The sequence below is a fragment of the Phoxinus phoxinus genome, assembly GCF_949152265.1.
Source record: "Phoxinus phoxinus genome assembly, chromosome: 19".
NCBI lineage: Eukaryota > Metazoa > Chordata > Actinopteri > Cypriniformes > Leuciscidae > Phoxinus > Phoxinus phoxinus.
Genome location: NC_136894.1, coordinates 2,451,975 through 2,472,224, shown reverse-complemented (window position 1 = coordinate 2,472,224; position 20,250 = coordinate 2,451,975). Strand labels below are relative to the sequence as shown.

General features: G+C 37.4%; 1 protein-coding gene across 1 annotated transcript in view; it reads right to left on the bottom strand.

Moving 5' to 3' along the window:
• csmd3b (CUB and Sushi multiple domains 3b) overlaps positions 1-18,528 on the bottom strand; it is a 393,297-nt gene extending 374,769 nt beyond the window's left edge. The window contains exon 1 of the mRNA XM_079590749.1: positions 18,413-18,528. Coding sequence (XP_079446875.1) covers positions 18,413-18,488 — 76 coding nt within the window. The 5' untranslated portion in view covers positions 18,489-18,528. The remainder of the gene's footprint in view (positions 1-18,412) is intronic.
• Between the last annotated feature and the right edge of the window lie 1,722 nt (positions 18,529-20,250).

The window sequence follows — 20,250 nt, the reverse complement described above, 5'->3', positions numbered from 1 at the left end:
TGGAAACCCATTTTCATCATTATGATCGCAATACCTAAATCAAATTAATTTCTGCGTATCAGTTGTAATGAATTTGCACAGGCATTTACCAAATCTGAATGACTTTTGAGCATTATAAATCGGTTGCAGATGCAATTTAATCTGTTTGCATTGACAACACCCTATAATTTACGCATATGAAAGGACACCTAATCATATTCATCAAGAAAAAACATATTTGCACATCTGAAAGGTGCAATAACAAGTAAACGAAATTAGTAGATCAGCATCGGCATTTTTTGTGCATGCATACTAGATAAACCTTTATTAAAATCACAGACTGCACAACGAATGCAGAGGACTCAGGTTTAGCCTAAAGTGGAATATACCGTTGCCGCAATAGTTTGTGTTTATGATGCAATAAGAAATGCCACACTTGCTTCAGCATCATGCGTAATGTATATTTTATGATGCATCTTTGTAGTGGGCTAGAATCAGGTCCGGGGATATGTGAGGAAATATTGCACTGCATACAATTATAACTAAAATATTAGTGCATATTGTAGACAGTCAGGAACAGAGTGGTTCTATAAAAGTATTTTTCATTGCCGTTTTTAAGAACCGTTGCTCAATAAAAGCTACAAAATAAAGAACAGCTGTTAGCTGTGCCTGCAAGTCTTAATTTGGTAGTTTTTAGGGGAAGATTAGATTTATATGCACCTACAAGTCACAATTTGTAGAATATCAAGAGAAAAATACAGTTTATCATTGGCAAGAAATAAAATATTAGATGACTAGCGCATTAGCAAAGCAAGATAAGAAAAATATAAAAGTGCTAAAGCTAAACGCAATGCTTTGAAATTAGCCACATTAATCAACCGTTTAAGTAGTTTGTGGTATTTACCAAGATAGTTTCCAAGGGACCATATCACATGGTACTAGCCGTGATAAGATTAGCTTAGAGAGTAATTTAGGTTAAAGAGAAGTAAATGCTACACACAGAGAGCTAGTTTCCCATTGATAAGGAAATAAATCTCTTCCGTTGCGAGCATGTCCCCCGTATGAGAGTCTCCAGAGATGTCGTCCAGTTCTCACCCTTACTTAGATTAATACAGAGATTTTAGCCCACTCCATCTAATACACAAGCTAGAAGAGCTCAGCATTTGAGAAGCTGCTGATAAAACAAACTGACATGCACATAATGAAAAAAAAACCCAACTAATTAAGATTTACTATTTATCTCTCTTCTCTTCCTTAAGGGGATAATTAACATGGGGGATAGAGGAGAAGGGTAGTAGAGCTGGCTATGAGGACTTAAGGCACCTACACATCTCTGGCAGTACAGAAGAAAAAAACACAAACCAACATTTTTCAGGAGATTTTGTTATATTTGCTGTACCGGTAGTTGAGGTGATCATGAGCTTATTGAGAAGAATCGTTGAATCATCTGACCGCCTCTGCCCATTACGAACATTACAGGCTTCTTTTTTGAAATGTAATACAGAGTAAACGTACGGCTTGAGGGAATGATCTCAAAAGTTTCTTTGTGATTCATGTTGTAGGGTAGAGAGTTTAAGGAGAGGATATAAGCTTCTTATAAAGGAAGGCGGTGAAATCTTGACTCACACAAACACCATAAAACATCACCTTGAGCCAGTGATCTAAAGGAGATCACTCATACTAATGAAAAGTTTGGAAGATGTAGGCTTGAGCAGCCTACGCAACACCCAAATTAAACTAGCCACAATTTATTTAATTTTACAAGGATTAAAGATGTTCAAATAGAAACATTTGTTCAATATTAATTGTTAGCTACGGTGATCAGTTATATGATTTCGCCAGCATAGTTAGCAGACATACTCATTTTAAAGACATGAAGCACAAACCCCTTTTTTCCCATTAGATATGTTATAACCTAACATGTAATTGTTGGATGTGTCCGTCGGGAAGGCCAAAACCTCCAAAAATCACCACTATTTGATGGAGACATTTGCTAGCATTCCAGCTGCCTTTCACGCTGACTATCTTGGATCAGCTAAAGAAGCCAGTTAACATGTTACATAACACCTTAACATCTGTGTTTTGGCACATATTCGCTGGTTTCTATCTGGTCCAATAGTCACTGGCTAGCCATCTAGCCTCCACCATCTTGGACCAGGAACACACCAGCTACCAGTTGGTGATCAAGGAGTAGTCTAAAGCCAGGGACACACCAAGCCAACGGTCGTTTTTTAATGGACTTTTTTTTTTTTTTTTGCAAAGGAGGACTCTGATTGGCTGTTCAGTTCATGAGAATAAGAGTTGTTGGAGCCATAACTACATTAATCATTTTTTGATATTTTTTCTTATATTAAGAGTGATTTTTTTTTAAATAAATGCATATTTTGTGTTATTTGTAAGGTATCGCGAGATTTTGACTAGTTTACGTGCTACGTACGTGTAATAATTTGAAGAAGAATAAGGAAGAAGAAAGGCTTGGTGCTAGATAATGTATAATCTTTTTATGTGTGTGTTTGATTTCTCTTCAAATGTAACCTGACAATGAAAAAGTAAAGTTTACAAGACAAGTTATGGATTCACGCGTCAAATCCTTTGTGCATACACTCTTGTGGAAATAGCGAAGAACGAAAAACGGCTCAGATCGCCATTACAAGAGCCAAAGTGATGAACGCGAGCAAAGTCACGATGGCAGAGACAGAAAGGCGGTTCTAATATTACGTCATCTTACCTGAGCATTCGAATGCAGGAATATTTTCATAATAACATGAGCGGAGTGGATTAAAGAACATGAACAGCATGATTGATATTCAAAATGGTTTGTTTATGGTTTGTATACCTGCAGTCTTGGTTTTGCTTACCCTTTTTGAATGACGAATATAGACAAATATACCTGCTTAAAAAGACAGTTATCTCCTTTACACGCATGCGTAGAGCATGCTAGTTTACAGTCACCTGTAGTCCTTCTGGTGTGTTCAAGCTCAGATTTCCCCCGATAGCACAGCCGGCTTTCATCAGGGCTATTTCGTTTGCCGTCGGTTTGGTGTCTTGGACCAACTGGAACCAGTTAACATATTCCAAAACACCTGGAAGCTGTGCTTAAAAACACATTGGTTTCTAGCTGATCCAAAGTAGTCATTATCTGTCATCTAAGATGGACCATCTTGGATCAGCAACAAACCAGTACCAGTTGGGGATTAAGTAGTCAAACAGCTAATGACCAACTTGAACCAGATAGAAACCCGTAAACATGGTTAAAAAGCTCTGGAAGCTGTGATTTGGAACATTTGAGATGGTTTCTGGTCTAAGATGGTCAAAGTGCCACTAATAATCTGCTTTCTTCAAGTGTTTACCACTTTGTGCATATTATTATGTCTACACACTGCTAATTGCTCATTTTCTTGCAGAGATAGAAGCATGTCTTGCTCTTTTCTCAAGCTGTTTGTTGATCCTGACACTATGTAGATGTTCACGCTGATTACTGAGGTGTGAGGCGAGGCGGTCTGCTCATCCTCTCTTCTAGCACCAGGTTTCGTTGGCAAAGATTTGTCTGTTTTTTACCTTGGCAGCTGGCCACTCTTTTCTCTTTTTCTCTGTATTTCGCTCGTGCTTCCTCCTGCCACCCCATATTTACAACAAAGGCTGGCGCCACCTGGGTCAGCATTTCCACATCACATCTTTCTTACCCCTGACAATGAAGCTGAGTAGTCTGGCAAGACTCTGGCTTTAAAAAAGAAAGAAATAAAGAAAGATCAAGCTCGTTTTTACCCAAACTCAAGCCAAGACCCCTCTTAAACAAGACCTATCTGTACCATCCTGTATCGATTTAAATCTGCTTTAATTCCTTTTGAGAGCATTTAGCAGTTTCTGCATTCAACCTGAATAAGAACAACTGAATTTGTACAATAGGGTTGGGATCGATTCCATTTCAATTCAGACAGTTCGGCTAATGCACTTGAATTTATTTTTAAATTCATTTATGCACTAGTAAGTGATGTTTGAACATGGAAAACGACAATAAACGTTTCAGTTTTTGTACCTGACATTTTGGACACCGATCATCTACAATATGGTAAACCAGTAAATACAACTGTAAAAACAACTATAATTTCGTTTAGATCATAAAAACTCCCCCAAGCAAAATCTCTGATGCCTTGAACCTGGCAAATGTTGGTCAATCAGTGACCATTGTTCTCTGATGCAGCTGAACGCATTCAGTCATAGTGGCGCATTTATACAGTAAATGCTCAATTTACTGAGGTTTTTTAATGAGGTTTACAGCTAAATATAGCAGCACTGTCACATGTACAGTATAGCACATTTCATTGACAATTGAGGAGATTCCCCCTTCTATGTAAAGCAATTTGAGTGCAGTGAAAAGCGATATATAAATGTAATGAATTATTAATAACACTTTACTTAAAGCCTTTATATATAGTGCATTATAAAAGTATGTTTAATTATGCTTTGTAATGCACCTTATAATGCACTGTGTGGTCTCACGAGTAATTGAAACCACAGTTATCATACGTATCTATGCATTGAACACCTAATGCATTAAAACACATGACTAACAACCAGATGTAACAAGGAATCTGCAAATATTATAATGCATTTTAACTATTTGCAATTATTTATGAAAATATATAATGCATTATGATTAATACCCTTATAATGCATTATACACAAACTATGTCACACATACACAAAAAAAAAAACGAATCAGATGTTTAATGACTATTCTTTTAATTTTAAAATCAACACAGAACTTAATCCACAGGTAAGTAGAAATGTGCCAACCTGCCAGAGGACTTCGGATGGCATATTATTATTAAACCTCAAAGAAAGCTTTTCTACAGATAAATGAGATTTCTAAAGGAAGCGAGGCTTTCCCTTTAATGAATTATTAAACTGCACTCCCCAATGACAAAGTCTTCTTAAAAGGAAAAGGTCAGATGAAAGGAATATTTTATTCCCATTCCTTACTTCTAATTCTCAGTAGACCTGAAACAATTGCCCCTATCAGAATGAGTGAGAATATTCCCCATCCAAATATGCTAAGGGGAAAAAAAGTCACAAATCAGAGATATTACAGATATATAGTCTAAAAATCTAGTGAGTTGTCCGTGTACCTAGAAAGCATTTCATGCATGCCACATATCAAATATTGACTCACTAGCTTAACTAGCTACATAATTTGTAAAAAGGTTATTGCGTAACCCATACAATGCAAATTAGCACACTAAATTGAGACATAGCCCACATGATATAAGCCTGTCATAAAAAGACGACAAGTCTTAATGTCTATAAAATGAACTATAACCAGATATAGTCCTTCAGCATCACGTATGGCTCCAAATAACTGTGGTTTAAGGTCTATGAGGACTGAATCCACAAGACAAATCAAATGTGTCCATCCTAGCAACCAAAACAACACTGAAGTATTCACTCCTGACCTGAAGGTGTTGCTTTTTCACATCCCTCCTTAATATTTGATAGGGCTACCAGAATATGTCTACTATGAAGGTGTTTGTAAGATTCTAGTGTATATCTGCTACAACTAATCAGCAAACTTATTGAGATTTCACGGGAAAACTGAGGACAAGCTGTCGTCTTAATGCTCGACTAATATGACAGCAGGATCCTCAAAGTAGGACCTATGATTCAGAGGATCTTGAAGACGAGATGAAACCAACCTGAACGTTGGAAAAACACGCCTGAGGGCCTGAAGAGAGAGATCCGTGGGGAGAAAGCTGGATGTACTCGAGGAAGCCGTGAAATGTAGAGTTACGAAGGGAAATGTGTGTGAAATGCACACAGCTGTTTTTGTACCAGTGTATCTTGATATCTCTTGGTTCCTCAGTTCCTATAGTTAAAAAAAGCTGCACAAGAATGTGCCTACCAGGGTTGTGCAAAACTCAGAATTGGAGAACTCGGTTCCTTTCGGTTCATTCGTTGGAATCTGAATTGAATTGAGTTGAATTGTCCACACACCATAGGAGGAATGACAGGAAGTGGAATTTACTGGATTGTAATTGCAAAGAAGCTATAACAAACAAGTAATGCATTTTGGAAAATAAAATTAAAGTCCACATGATATCAAAATTTACCATATTTACTTTGTTTGCCTAAATTGATCGTTTTGTGGTGAACAATTCATCCATGCAAGTCAATCCACACACACAAAAAATTGACTTCGTAATCTTTAATCAAAATCTGAAAATGCCCCTCGCCTCTGCATGGGAGGACCTTCCCTGATGACGTCGGTTTGACAGTTTTGGTGTCCGCTTAACATCCGTAACCACGCCCCTCCAACTCAGGCTGAATGAAACGCCTACTTTTCTAGATCCAATCAGGTGCTAGTTGGAGGGAAAAAGCCACGCCCACTATTTTTCCTCATTTAGTATTCCGTTTCTCTCGGAAATACGTCACAACACTAAAGTCGGTTGCAACTTCCGGTTCACGCAGACTTTAAGTTTTTTTTTGTTCACCCTGATACACAAAAGTTCATTTCTAAAGGTGCGGTCACATTTAACGCAATTTTTTTTGTGCAAAAATTCTGCACAATCTGTATAATCTGAAGTTTTCAGATGAGAGTAAAAAAGAACCTTGCACAGATTTTGCCCCATAATTTCTGTCTGTATCTCCTAAATGTCATGATGCTAGGCCCTCATCATGACTGCACATCCCCCTTCACACGGCACGCAATCTACACTGACACATGTCACGGAGAGACAAAGTGAGCAATGTATAGAATGCATTTAGCCCCTGCTGCCATGCCCAGAAAGAGCATTTCTTGAGGCGGTATGAGCGAGAACGGTGACAGATCAGCTCCCTCAGACAGCATGCCGTTAGCATGAGCGGAAAATGGAGAGAAGGACGAGGCGGAGGAGAACTGATCAAACTGTCAATCACAGGCCAGATAATGCTATTGGAACGCGGTGTGAAGAATTACACGGCCGCCACCGCGAGAGGTCATGCATCACGTCTGTCTGGTAGACCGAGCTTTGTTTGTCGAGTGATAATTGTTGGGATTAAGCGTCCACTGTCACACGAATTAAGAGTGAAGACGCACAGTGGGTCACACATTTGAGCATGTCATTAATCACAATGATGGTCTAAATCATGCATGTAATATGTATCGTGATTGGATCCATAACGGAACGATAATAATAAAAAAAAGCTTTAAGATTACAGTGTTTGGCACTAGAGTTTGGCAAAATTAAGCTGTTTTATATTTTTATTTTAGATGGCTGAACACAGCGTTTCAGTAATTTGCTAATTTAATAAAGTCAAGCACTCAATCTGTTGGTCCTTTCTTATGTAGGGCTCAATGAAAACAGTTTAGCTTGCTTGTTTATTTACTTATTACCAAATTCTGCTTTATTGTTCTGAAATTCAGTAATTTTCTTAAATTCGGTTTTATTCAATTTTATTATGAAAACTGTCTAATCAAATGAGTTCATAAAAATTCTAACTATATCATTAGTCAAATCAAAATATAATAATTTATCATTTAATGTGATATGAGTTTCATATCATAATCTAAAATAATATTATTGTTATAGACAAAATTTTACTGTACATTTCTTTACTGTCTTTCTATAGAATAGTATTTTGTGGTGAAAAACTGAGTGAATACTTTTCAGTATGCATGTGTTTAGAAGTGAACTACTCGTGACCTGAACTCTGACAGCACCTCCGGACAAAGAGTTCACATTTACATATCCATGAGCCGCGGTACGCTGGAAACACCACGAGCATCACGAGCATCACGCACGCTTGAGTATGTAGATTACAGAATGTGTCTTTGAAGAGATGCACCACAGGGGTCGGTAGGATTTAAAAAAAAAAAAAAAAAAAAAAGTGTTTTATGTTTTAAGGTAAATGTAATGTATTCCTGCGATGCAAACGTGGCATGGGTGTTGGTGCCAGACTGCGCTGAGTGTTACAGAAACTGCTGATCTTCTGGGATTTTCACACACAACAATCTCTAGGGTTTACAGAGAAGGGTCAGAGCGAGGAAATATCCAGTTCTGTGAGTGAAAATGCCTTTTTAATGCCGAAGGTCAGCGGAGAACAGCCAGACTGGTGCAGCTGATAGAAACGCAACAACACTCAATTAACTCAATTAACCACTTGTTTCAACCGAGGTCTGCAGAAGAGCATCTGAACACACACAACATGTCAAACCTAGAAGCAGACGGACTACAGCAGCAGCAGAAGAAACACACACACACCGGTGTCACTCCTGTCAGATGAGAACAGCAAACTAAGGCTACAATTCACACAGGCTCACCAAAACTGGACAATAGAGGATTGGGAAAACGTCTCCTGATCTGATGAGTCTTCATTTCTGCTGTGACATGCAGATGAAACGTGAAAACGTGGATCTATCTTGCCTTGTATCAGCGGTTCAGGTTGCTGGTGCTGTAATGGTGTGGAGGATATTTCCTTGGCACACTTTGTACCCGAGTATTGTTGCTGAGCATGTCTATTCTTTATGGCCAAATGTACTCATCTTCTGATATATACTTCCAGCAGGATAACACACGTCACAAAGCTCAAATCATCTCAAACTGGTTTCACGAGTTCACTATACACACAGTTACCAAATATCAATACAATAGACTAGAGCACCTTTGTGATGTGTTGGAACGGGAGATTCATGAACGCGCAGCAGCAATCATGACAATATGGACTAAAATCTCTGAGGAATGTTTCCAGCACCTTGTTGAATCTGTGCAATAAAGAATTAAGGCAGTTCTGAAGGCAAAAGGGAGATACCTAGATATACTCTAGAAAAATTTGAGTATGGTGCAAAAGTTCATTTATTTCAGTAATTCAACTTAAAAGGTGAAACTAATATATTCTCATTACATGCAAAGAGAGTTATTTCAAGACTTTATTTGTTATAATTTTGATGATTATGGCTTAGAGTTTATGAAAATATTGTGAAAAGGTTTTCAAGTTGTATTATGAAATAATCATAATCACAACCATAATCATCAAAATTATAACAAACAAAGGCTTGAAATATCTCACTTTGCATGTATTGAGTCTATGTAATATATTAGTTTCACCACTTTTGCATGATATTCAAATGTTTCGAGTTTCACCTGTACACACACACACACACACACACACACACACACACACACACACACACACACACACACACACACACACACACACACACACACACACACACACACACACACACACACACACACACACACACACACACACACAGTTTATTAATTAAAAATGTATGATATTTCATGAAATAACAGCACTTTAATAATTGTGATTTGCATCATCACATGGCCCAACTCGTTTCTCTGCTAATTGAAAACATTTAATCACTGATAGCGCACTCCTATTATCCAGGATAGGTCTGATGTTCCATGGAGACAGGAGGGATGCATCGATACTTCAAGGGAGTCTAGTGACTTTCCAAATCACTGCATATCTGTGTGTGTGTGTGTGTGTGTGTGTGTGTGTGTGTGTGTGTGTGTGCGCTGCTGGGTGATGAGGATTAATTAAAGGGGCATCGGTTACATGTCGGGTCGTCTTGGCGGAGCTGATCGATCCTGATGGCTCCTCAGTCCTCTAATAACCCAGGCAAAGCCCTCCAGCTGTCTCCCATGCACACACACAAATCCACCGCAAACACACTCCGCACCTGCTTTAATCAGCCTGCTCGAGTCACACTCTCATCACACTGACTGTCTCACACACACACACACACACACACACACACACACACACACACACACACACACACACACACACACACACACACACACACACACACACACACACACACACACACACACACACACACACACACACACACACACACGGTCACAGAGTAGTGGCTGACACTAGCTCATTAGTAAAGGTAGGCTTTGTGATGATCACTAACCTAATCCTACACAACTCGTCTTCTGTGATAGAGAAAGCAGGCCTGTCTGGGATTTATATGATTAGGAAAAATGTGGAGAAATAAAAGCAGGGCTATTCATTTTTTGGAAAGCTTAATGGCCACAAAGCAGGATTTCAAGGGACTCAAGGGAGGCAGTATTAATTTTTATAATTATTTTATAGAATGAGAATGCATAGACTTTGGTATTTTATATTCATATTATGGGTAACACTTTATTTCGATAGTCCACCTTAGACATTCTACTAACTATAAGTGACTTTCCAACTACATGTCAACTAACTGTCATTAGATTATTAATAGACTGTCTGCTTAATATCTGCTAACACTTTATTTTGATGGTCCCCCAACAGACACTCTACCGACTATAAGTAACTTGGCAACTACCGGTACAAGTAATTATTCTACCAACCCGAACCCTAATACCTAACCATAACCTAACACGTGTCCTAACTACACACGACGCAACGCGCAATAAAAGCATATTTTCCGTGTTAATCAGAGTTTTTGTCCTAGCCAGTCGCAACGGCGGCACGTGGCGATTCTATTTTAGAAACAGTTTCTATTTTTCTGCGACGTCGCGGCTGCACAACAAACACAAAGTGTGGCAATGATAATCTCAGGCACTGTTTATGTGCTTTATTTAATGTTAAAAGCGTGTCATGTGACTTTGAATATCATTGAGTGCTCCAGCTTTGTAGCTGTGAAAGCAACAGTGGATAATTCACCTCAGATCTTGAAAATAAACAAAAGGAAAACAAGAATGTTTGAACTGTAAAGAAACAAATGTATTCTTTGACAAAGATTGTTTTAGTAACTCAGTAGCCTATGCATTTTTAATAATGTTTAAATGGTATAATATTTGTGAATTTGATTATGAAGCTACTTATCCATTTTCTTGCGATTGCCATCAATATTACTCTCTGGTGCTGTGCACTCGCAGCGAGACTCGGCCCACACGCTGTTCTGATTGGCTGTGCACTTGCAGCGAGACCCCGCCCACACGCTGTTCTGATTGGCTGTGGGTTTTGATTGATTTGTACGCATCTCGCAGTCGCGTCGCGTCTTGTGTGGACAGACAAATGATGTGTCGCTGGATCTTATCGCATCGCGTCTGGTTAGGACACTAACAGTCTACTAATACTCTAATGACAGTTAGTTGACATGTAGTTGCAAAGTTACTTATAGTTAGTAGAATGTCTAAAGTGGACTATGGAAGTAAAGTGGAACCACGGTTATTATATGTAAAAAACAACAATAAGGTTACATAACATACATAACCCAACCAATAACAAATATGTGCTGCAAATTCATACAACCAACAATACATAATATAATTAGAGCCGGGACTTTAATTAAGATGAATTAATTACACAAAAAATAACGCGTTAAACATTTTTGATTTCGAATTCGGAACGGCTATTGCTACACTTATAATATTTTGTTGCTTAAGCTTATGTATTCAGTCATTATTCAATGGTATACTAAAAATCCATGTGAAAAAAATTACTTCTCACTGTTCTCAGGTCAAATATTTATATGTAATTAAAATGCGATTAATTTTGATTAATTAATTACAAAGCCTCTAATTAATTAGATAATTTTTTTTAATCGAGTCCCGGCCCTAAATATAATATAATATAATATAATATAATATAATATAATATAATATAATATAAACCATATTAGGCAAGTATCTGTATTGTGGATACTGCTTTTCCAGTTAAGCCTCCCACTTTATTTGAGCTTTCATTCCAGCCGACAGATTGCTTTGCTCCAGACATGTCAGACATCCTCTTGCCCTCTTTCACCTCCATTGTGTTATCATTTCCCTCGCCTCTCTTCTGGACAGTTACATCTCCAACAGCATCTTTCACACACTCAGTCTGGACTCTCACAGATAGTTCTGTCTCAGTTTTCTGGATTGGTAAAAAGACTCCAATAATGACAGCTCATAAACTCTTACAGCTGGATATCTGGAAATTGAGGGAAGGATAAGGGCGCTGAAGAATGGAATCATTATGCATTACCACACGAACGGAGCCAGTAGAATTATGTTTCGATGACTTTTATATTCATTTTTTACTTATTGAAACCATGACCTACACATAAGGTCACCATAGAACGGTTCCCCCAGCTCATGGGCACGTTGGTTTTGCTCCTTGCATGTATGAAACCAGTTCTTTTGGTTATTAGCCCTAAATCTTAACCACAGCACATAACCACTACAACATAAATACCCTCTGACAGGTTTCTGCTGAAACTCATGAATAAACCAGTGACCTTTAAATCCTGCACTCTACAAACCAAGCTATTTCTAACTCCCTGCATAGCATCATGATAACTTGCAAACAAAGAATGCATTCTGTCATCATTTACACACTCTCAACTTCTATGCTGATATTTTTTTCTCTGTGGAGCACCAAAGCAGCAAATTTGAAGAATACAATACAACAAGAAGTTAATTATTCTCTATATCAGTGCGCACTGTTTCTGAACTCCCTGAAATTCCTCCATTGTAGTCTTGAGTTTTCTTCCTAATTTAAATAATTCCCGCCCAAGGTATGCGCAGAATAAAGGGGCGGGGCCTGGTTGAGTTATTTAGTAGTGTGTTGAAACTGGCGGTTATGGTAAGGAGCGGGGCGTTTACCAAATACATTCGAAGCACTTGACGAATCACAACACACTGATCCAGTCGACCAATCAGATCACAGTGTGCTGTTCAGAAGGAGGGGCTTCATAGAGACAGGAAGTAAACAGAGCGTTACTGACAGACTGGGAAGAAAGGAGCCGCATCAATGGATTTCCCCAATATGGGGAAAATAATGTGTTTTTTGAACATTCAAACATGAAAACCTATTCTAGTAGAGACCAAATACAAAATCAAGACTTTGTAAAAGGGAAATATGTCTCCTTTAAATGACAAGCTCAATCGCACACTGATTAAAGCTCAATGATTGAACCTTATTGAATTAAGACCTGCAGACTTTTGGTTACCAGACCAGAACTTTAACCACTTGGTTACATCACAGCTTTCCCTTTAATTGGAAATTAACCTACCCCAAAGAGCAACAATAATTAATTCAGATTTTTCCAACGGCCTTGTGGGCAGTGCTCCAACGTGTAGCGCGATTGCACTTCCTAGCTATCCTATATCCTATTGCAATAAAGGAAAAAATGCCCCCCCCAAAAAAAAATCATAGTCAGCCAGAAAAGCGAGTTCACAGATGCAATCGAATGGTCGATTTTTTGTCTCTCCCACAGGCAATGGTTTCGGTACGAAGCACAGAAAGCGTCTTGAGTCCAACATGTCCATGAAGGAGCTGTGAATGTGAAGGACACAGCTGGTCTCCTGCTTTAATAAACCAGTGTGCTGAAGTAAAGTGGAACACAGCACCTGTGTAACTTCACCTGTAAGGTCACCTCTGGCCTACTGTGCATCTTGACCAATTGTCTTTTACTGCATTGGATTGTCTCTCCCTCTTGAGTAACCCTTTCTGACCTCAGATCCAATGAAGGAAAACCCCTAGTGAGAAACATGCTCTATATCTGGAAGTCTTTCACATCGAATGACGTCCCAAGTTCATATCCTCTAAGGGTTTATGCTAGCCCCCGAATCACTATATTCCTGTATTTTAGGACAAGGACCAGAGAATGTAAATCCGGACTGTGGAGATTTCATTACTTTAAAAATGAAAGAACGGAACTGCTTAGTTGCGCCAAAAAGGTGGACTGCTATAACAAAGTTGACCAACAATGACGTGATACTCGGAGAGAGACATTCAAGGTGTCGAGTGCAGCTGTGTTGACTCAAGGACTAAAATGAGTATTGTGTATCCGAGCCTGGAAAATAGACATATAAATAAAGGAAGACAAATGGGGGAGGTAATTGTGACTAACACGAGTGAGTCATTCCTTCAAATCTCCATGCTGAGAAATCACATCCGCACTTGTGGAGACAAAAGCGTTTCATAATTATTAACATTCATAATTATGGAAGCCTGAGATGTTGAATGAAAGGGAAGCAAAGTCTATGTGACATCAATAAAAACTCGACATCCACAGTAAAATTCAGTTTGATGTCGATAATCGATTAATTGATGAATTTAATATTCTGTAATTGTTAAAAAATAAATGTGAATAAACTAAATCCAGTGTTGGCTAAAATTAATTAAATTGTTTTATGTAACTGAAATAAAGCTGAAAAAAATCTTAAACAAAAATGAGAAATGTTGTCTTGGAAATCTGTAGAAATCTATAGAATTTATAGAAAATAAAATTTATTTATAAATACATTTATAGAAAATATTTTTCTATAGGATAAAATCTATAGAAAAATACTCAAAACTATGTAAAACTACACATACAAACCTAAACTAATATTAAAATGATAACTGAAATTATATGAATTTAGGCATTAAAAAATACAGTATGAAAAATATTGTTTTGTTTAATTTTTTGTTAAAAGTTTCATTTAGCAGTGTTATTAAATTCTCATTGCTTTTAATTTAACAAACAAGGTTAACAAAGATTACGGCAAAGGTAATCTAAATGTAAAAACAGGGGAAATAATCATATCCAATATTGACCGATACGATAAATCAAACAACAAAAAGTCGGTCAACAAACAGATTACATCTTTAAAGACGCAAAAAATAAATCTTAGCATTTACATTAGTTATTATATTATGTTACATATGGAGGACCACAAGTGTCACAAAAATAGTAATAAAGCATTTAATTAATTAATAACTAATTGTATTATTATTATATATTATTTGTATTGCATAATTAGTTTAATATGCAAATATGCTTTATTACTTTTTCCATGACACTTGTGGTCCTCCATAGTCGCATGCTAAATCAAGCAGTGGAACACAATTAATGCAATATCCTCCTGAAAATAAACACGTTTATAAATCAATGACCAGGCATATTATGACCCATGCAATCTATCAGAGCAGGAAGAGGGTGTTGGAGCAATTAGGGGACACGTTTCTGATTCACTGCTAAAACCCGAGTCGATCTTTAGCACAACACCTTCAGGCCGGACAGTTTCTTTGTACTAAGTGAGATGAGCAAATTAGGGGATGTGGATGTTTCTCCGGCTGTTCAAAGGTACCATTAGAAAGAGTTTCAGTGGATGCAGCTGCATTTACTCTTTTGATCCTGCTCAATTACTGGTAAGTCAGGGGAAGGCGGGCAAATGTCCGAACCCCGCTGAGAAAAAGACCATGAGCATCGTCAAAGTAGACCTGAGGGTTGGATAAACTATTAGGTTACAGTCTCACTACGAGGTTATGGGTGCCCTGCAGTAAAAGCGTACCCAGGTTATACTTCGCCCTACCCGAGAGCGTGGTCTCTCTGAGTAACAGACATCATACGAGTACATCATGACACATTCACCAACACTTGATCTACGGAGAGAAGCCTGTGGCTGTATCTGTAGCACACTTATCACATACTCCGAGCCTGAAGTCTTCCTGACATGTCAGCGCGTCATCAGGCCATTGCTTCATTACAGTGACTAACCTACGGTAGATGACTCTGACGTGAGGCTCCGAGCAGAGCGAGTCTGTCACTGCAGGGCGCCGCTGATACGGCTGATCTCAAGGACTGAGGACGCCTTTCAACGAGAGGGATTTGACACAATGAGATGGTGCAACACAAAGGGCTTCATTTCCATAGAGCTTTTCTTCATGAGAGCAGAAATTCATGCTTTTCAGCACATACCTTTGAGCTTTGAATTCAGCAGCTACCCTGAAAATAGTTTGTGAACTCACCGAACAACACCCAAAACTCTGACCTTGGGCTCTCGCTTTCATACAGTATGTCCTTCTCTTTATGTACTGGATGCACCAATGATACAATTCTGGTCGATAAAACAAAGTTAACCATTAATTGGATAGTAGAACGTAGCAAGATGCATAATTCTATAATATTTTGCCTAAATAAAATCATTTTAAATTTAGGCATCATTATAAATGCACAGTATGAAAGCTAAATATTCATATTGAGATTTTAAATACATAACATTAAATAGTGTTGTTAGTGTTTTTAACACAATATTAATATAAAAATAATATATATATATATACATTTTTTGAAATCTCATATCTCCAATACGGTACTGATAGAACTGAACGTGGCCTCATTGAACTCCAAATAATACAAATTATATTTGATGCAGTTGGTTTAGTTTCTTTACCAACAGCGCCGCTACTTTAACAGACACGCCACGATAAGGTGCACGAGTGCCAGGTGCGTTAATAAATATGCAAGCCATAAATATTTATGGTTCTAATAACATACTGGTTCTATCACTGACGGACACGCATAATCCTTAGGAACATCGACATTAAATTTTGACATTTAATGAAAATGCAATTGCAAGTGTCTTAACTGTGAGTGTAAATGCAATTAAGAAAGAAACAATTGAATTTATCATTTTGTTACAATTTTTGATTGGACTTGTAAAACATATCAAATCATTTCTGTAATACATTTTCAATTTAATTTTGCAACTTATAAAACGTTAAAATATATGTTTAAATTATATGTTAAAACTACTGTAGGAAATGGCAAATGTAAATTATATTATTGAATTTGAATTATAAGTTTGCTCTAAATGTTGCACATAATGGTAAGCATTGCCATTTTACATATTACATTTCAAATTGAATATTTCAACCCATATGCTTCCATATCCTTGATGGCAACAACTAACTTCAGAATGTAAGGAAAAGAAGAATCCTCTATAATAACCAATGATTTTTGTTGAACTTTTGTCATCACTAGCTACATAAACCAGCCTAGACAATCTTTTGCTTTGCTTTAAAAGTCAGACCTCATCCCATATTAAATGACAATGCTCTCCACAAGATTCATATAGACCATTTCTTAAATATGCTTGCTCATGTCAAAGTGCTTTAGCCTCTGAATAACATGCGATCTCTGAATTGCCTTTTTAAAATCATAACATTTTTAACAAAACTCAAGTGGCTATCAAGAAATGTCCGTAAAAACTACTGGCTATTTCCACCTGGTATCCCTCGAGTATCAAGGGTTGCAAACTTGCAATTATTCAGAGAAATCCACATTTGTTTCTACTAATGACTAATTCTTTAGTTTTATTCACATTTATCTGAAGCACACTCAATTTGTAGCAATTTTGAAGGGAATGGACGCCAGGCCGAATAGGGTATATCTTTTTTTCCTGTTGCAACTCAGCGCTCTTGCCATTAGCATATTTTTAACATGAGTTGAGTGGGTTTTTAGGATCTTTGTGTGTGTGTGTGTGTGTGTGTGTGTGTGTGTGTGTGTGTGTGTGTGTGTGTGTGTGTGTGTGTGTGTGTGTGTGTGTGTGTGTGTGTGTGTGTGTGTGTGTGTGTGTACTAGGCATGAAGAGGCTCTCAAAATCCAGAGGGTCTAAAAATGAATGCATTCCTTCCTTTTTTTAATAGACCATCCTTAGTTCTTAACAATATTAACACATTGCATCAGATCACTTTAATGACTCTGCAGATCTTAAAGCTCTCATCATGCGTGTCAAACACTCATTTGGGAAAAACTGATAGATTTGAGGCCCAGATCAAAAAGATATGCAGAAGAACACTTTAAAGCAGCTGCTTTATCGAACTTTATCCCTGGCTGTAATCTCGTACTATCCAATCGTATATCAAACGCAAACGGGTGTGTGACAGACTGCCTGTGTCATAAGGAGAATCCTTGCTACATAAGACACACACACTCTCATGCTCGTATCTGCTGGTAACTATGGAAACCAGGGATGTGCCCATTACCGCCGTTCACTAAAGACAGAAGCGTAAAGGAAAAGAGAGCAAGAGAGAGAAAAAAGGAGAGTAGGAAAAGGAGGATGTAAACAAGTAAGGGAATAAAGGAGTGGGAGAGATGAGGTAGAACTAAACCTCATTTGCCTCATCGAAAAATTGAGCTCAATTTTCTGCCATTTCAGGCAATTTGCCATGGAAAGTGAGGACACTTTTCATTGGCTTTTGTAATATCTGTAGGTGTACAACAGGTGCCTTTATTTTTCTTTTATAGTGCTCAGCAGGGAGCTTTAAAATGTCTTGCTAGCGATCAAACATGAAACCTTCCTTAAATTACATTCATCATAGTATGCAATATCTGATAATCATTTTGAAATATGACTTTACAGACAAATGCTTTGTGTGTACACCGACAGCTTGAATATATCAGTTTGATCTTTACCACAAATCAAATGCCTTTTTCTTCAAACAAACACAATTTCAACTACAACCACAAAGCTAAAGACATAAAAACTACCCATATTATAACAACTATGCCCCAAAAAAAGAGAAATAGGCCTAAACAGTATTAAAAAAAAGGAGATTTCTAACAAATATGAATCCCCATCATTCATAAAGTTCTGCAGATCCACACCCATTGTGTGTCATTGAATACAACATTCAGCTACAATAGTATTGGGCTCAGTTTAACAAATATTACCGTATTTGAATCCACTTGGTAGATTGTCCCCCCACAATCGGCATAGAAAATGTGAAAAATAAATAAATAAATCCATTTGGGCCAACTAATTGGTATGCAAACAATAGGAGAAGCACAATCAAGATAGAAGCAGGAAACATATGACAATCAAATATTTTTCAAAATAAAAGTCTACAGACCAAAAAACGGTTCTTCCACGATTCTGACAATTAAACAAAGTAAAGGGTAATTTACTAGAGATTCTGACAAAATGTTAATTGCTGCAATCTATTTAAAATGCTTAATTAATCCACTTTTCTTTTTTTTTCTTTTTTTACGGGTTGAATGAATTCGCCTCATTCAATGACTGACTCGTATGTACTTGACTTGTTTTATTACTGGGTGAATCAGTATTTTTGAACAAATCTCCTTAAAGAATGATTCAAAGAAAAATAAATGTTTTAACAGTCACTTGTTGCCACCTACTGGTGTAACAATGTAATCTATACAATCTTTATTTGAAGCTCCAAGTTACTTTCAACAGGTGATTTGTACTGTAGACATCAGTGTTTTATACCAACTATAAACTTTTATCCCAGTGCCTCTGTGATAATAAGACTATTTTTAATAGAAATAATGATACTGTGCAGTTTAATAATGTACGTAATAACTGCTTTCTTTGGGTCAGAAGCAGATCTGAATGTTCCGGTGTGATTTTGCCAAATGTTTAATAGACGTCGTTTAGGAACGCGATCGCTTGGGTGTTTAAATCAAGATAGCCACCTTTTAACGATGAATCATGCAGCTTTATCAGACACCAAAAGAGCCGGTTTGGAATAAAACAACACTATTTGTTTGCTACAATCAATCGAGCACTTTCGTAGCCCAATTCAAAAGCTGCACACTAGTCAAACCTCTTGATTCTTCAGTTCCCCATGAATGCTTCTCGTGATAGACTGGATTTAGAAGCGCGGGCCTTTTTGTTTAGTTGTTAAGCCTTTGCCGGCTGATTCCATGCATATATTAGTACAAAAAGACCTCATTATCAGACCATCATCTCACAAAAACAAACAGGATTGCGGTTTTATTCTGGCTCTGTTTCCTTGTTGGTGCTTTTCTCTTTAATCAGAAGATTACAGAAAGGGCACACATCAAAGATTCATGTCTCTCATATCATTATTATAACAACTAGCAGTTGTATTGATGGTATTCATCATGCCGTCTTAAAGAGAACATGTTTTATTGTGTTCACCTGAAATTAGCCTATTGTGTAACGGCAGACTTAAAGCTTATATAATGAATACAGTTATAAACACTTAAATTATTCCAGCAGGCGGAGTCATTGGGTTAAGAGAAAGAAAATTGGTTGCTTTTATGTTGTATTTGTATAGTATTCGAGATTTGAAAGTCAGGGGGTTTAAAAAAGAGATTGAGACGGAAAGGAAATAACCGATATAGTCAAACACAAAACATCCAGTTCATTACCATTCTGTTCCTTTCCAGATTGAGAACGATGTCTCATTTTAGACCCAACAGGCCTGTCAGCATTTTCTATGAGTTGCTGGTTGAAGTCACAGTTTTCACAGGATTCTTTGTTTTCTAAAGATCTTGATCATATGACAGCAAGCCTTTGTTGGTTGTGTTTTGTTCTGCTAGGCCAATTTATGCAATGTACACTCTAAAAAATGCTGGGTTGTTTCAACCCAATTTTGGGTCAAATATGGACAAACCCAAACGTTGGGTTAAAAATGGAATTTAAAAATGTAACCCAACAGCTGGGTTTGTCCATATTTGACCCAAACTTGGGTTAAAACAACCCAGCATTTTTTAGAGTGTAGCCTATATATATATATATATGC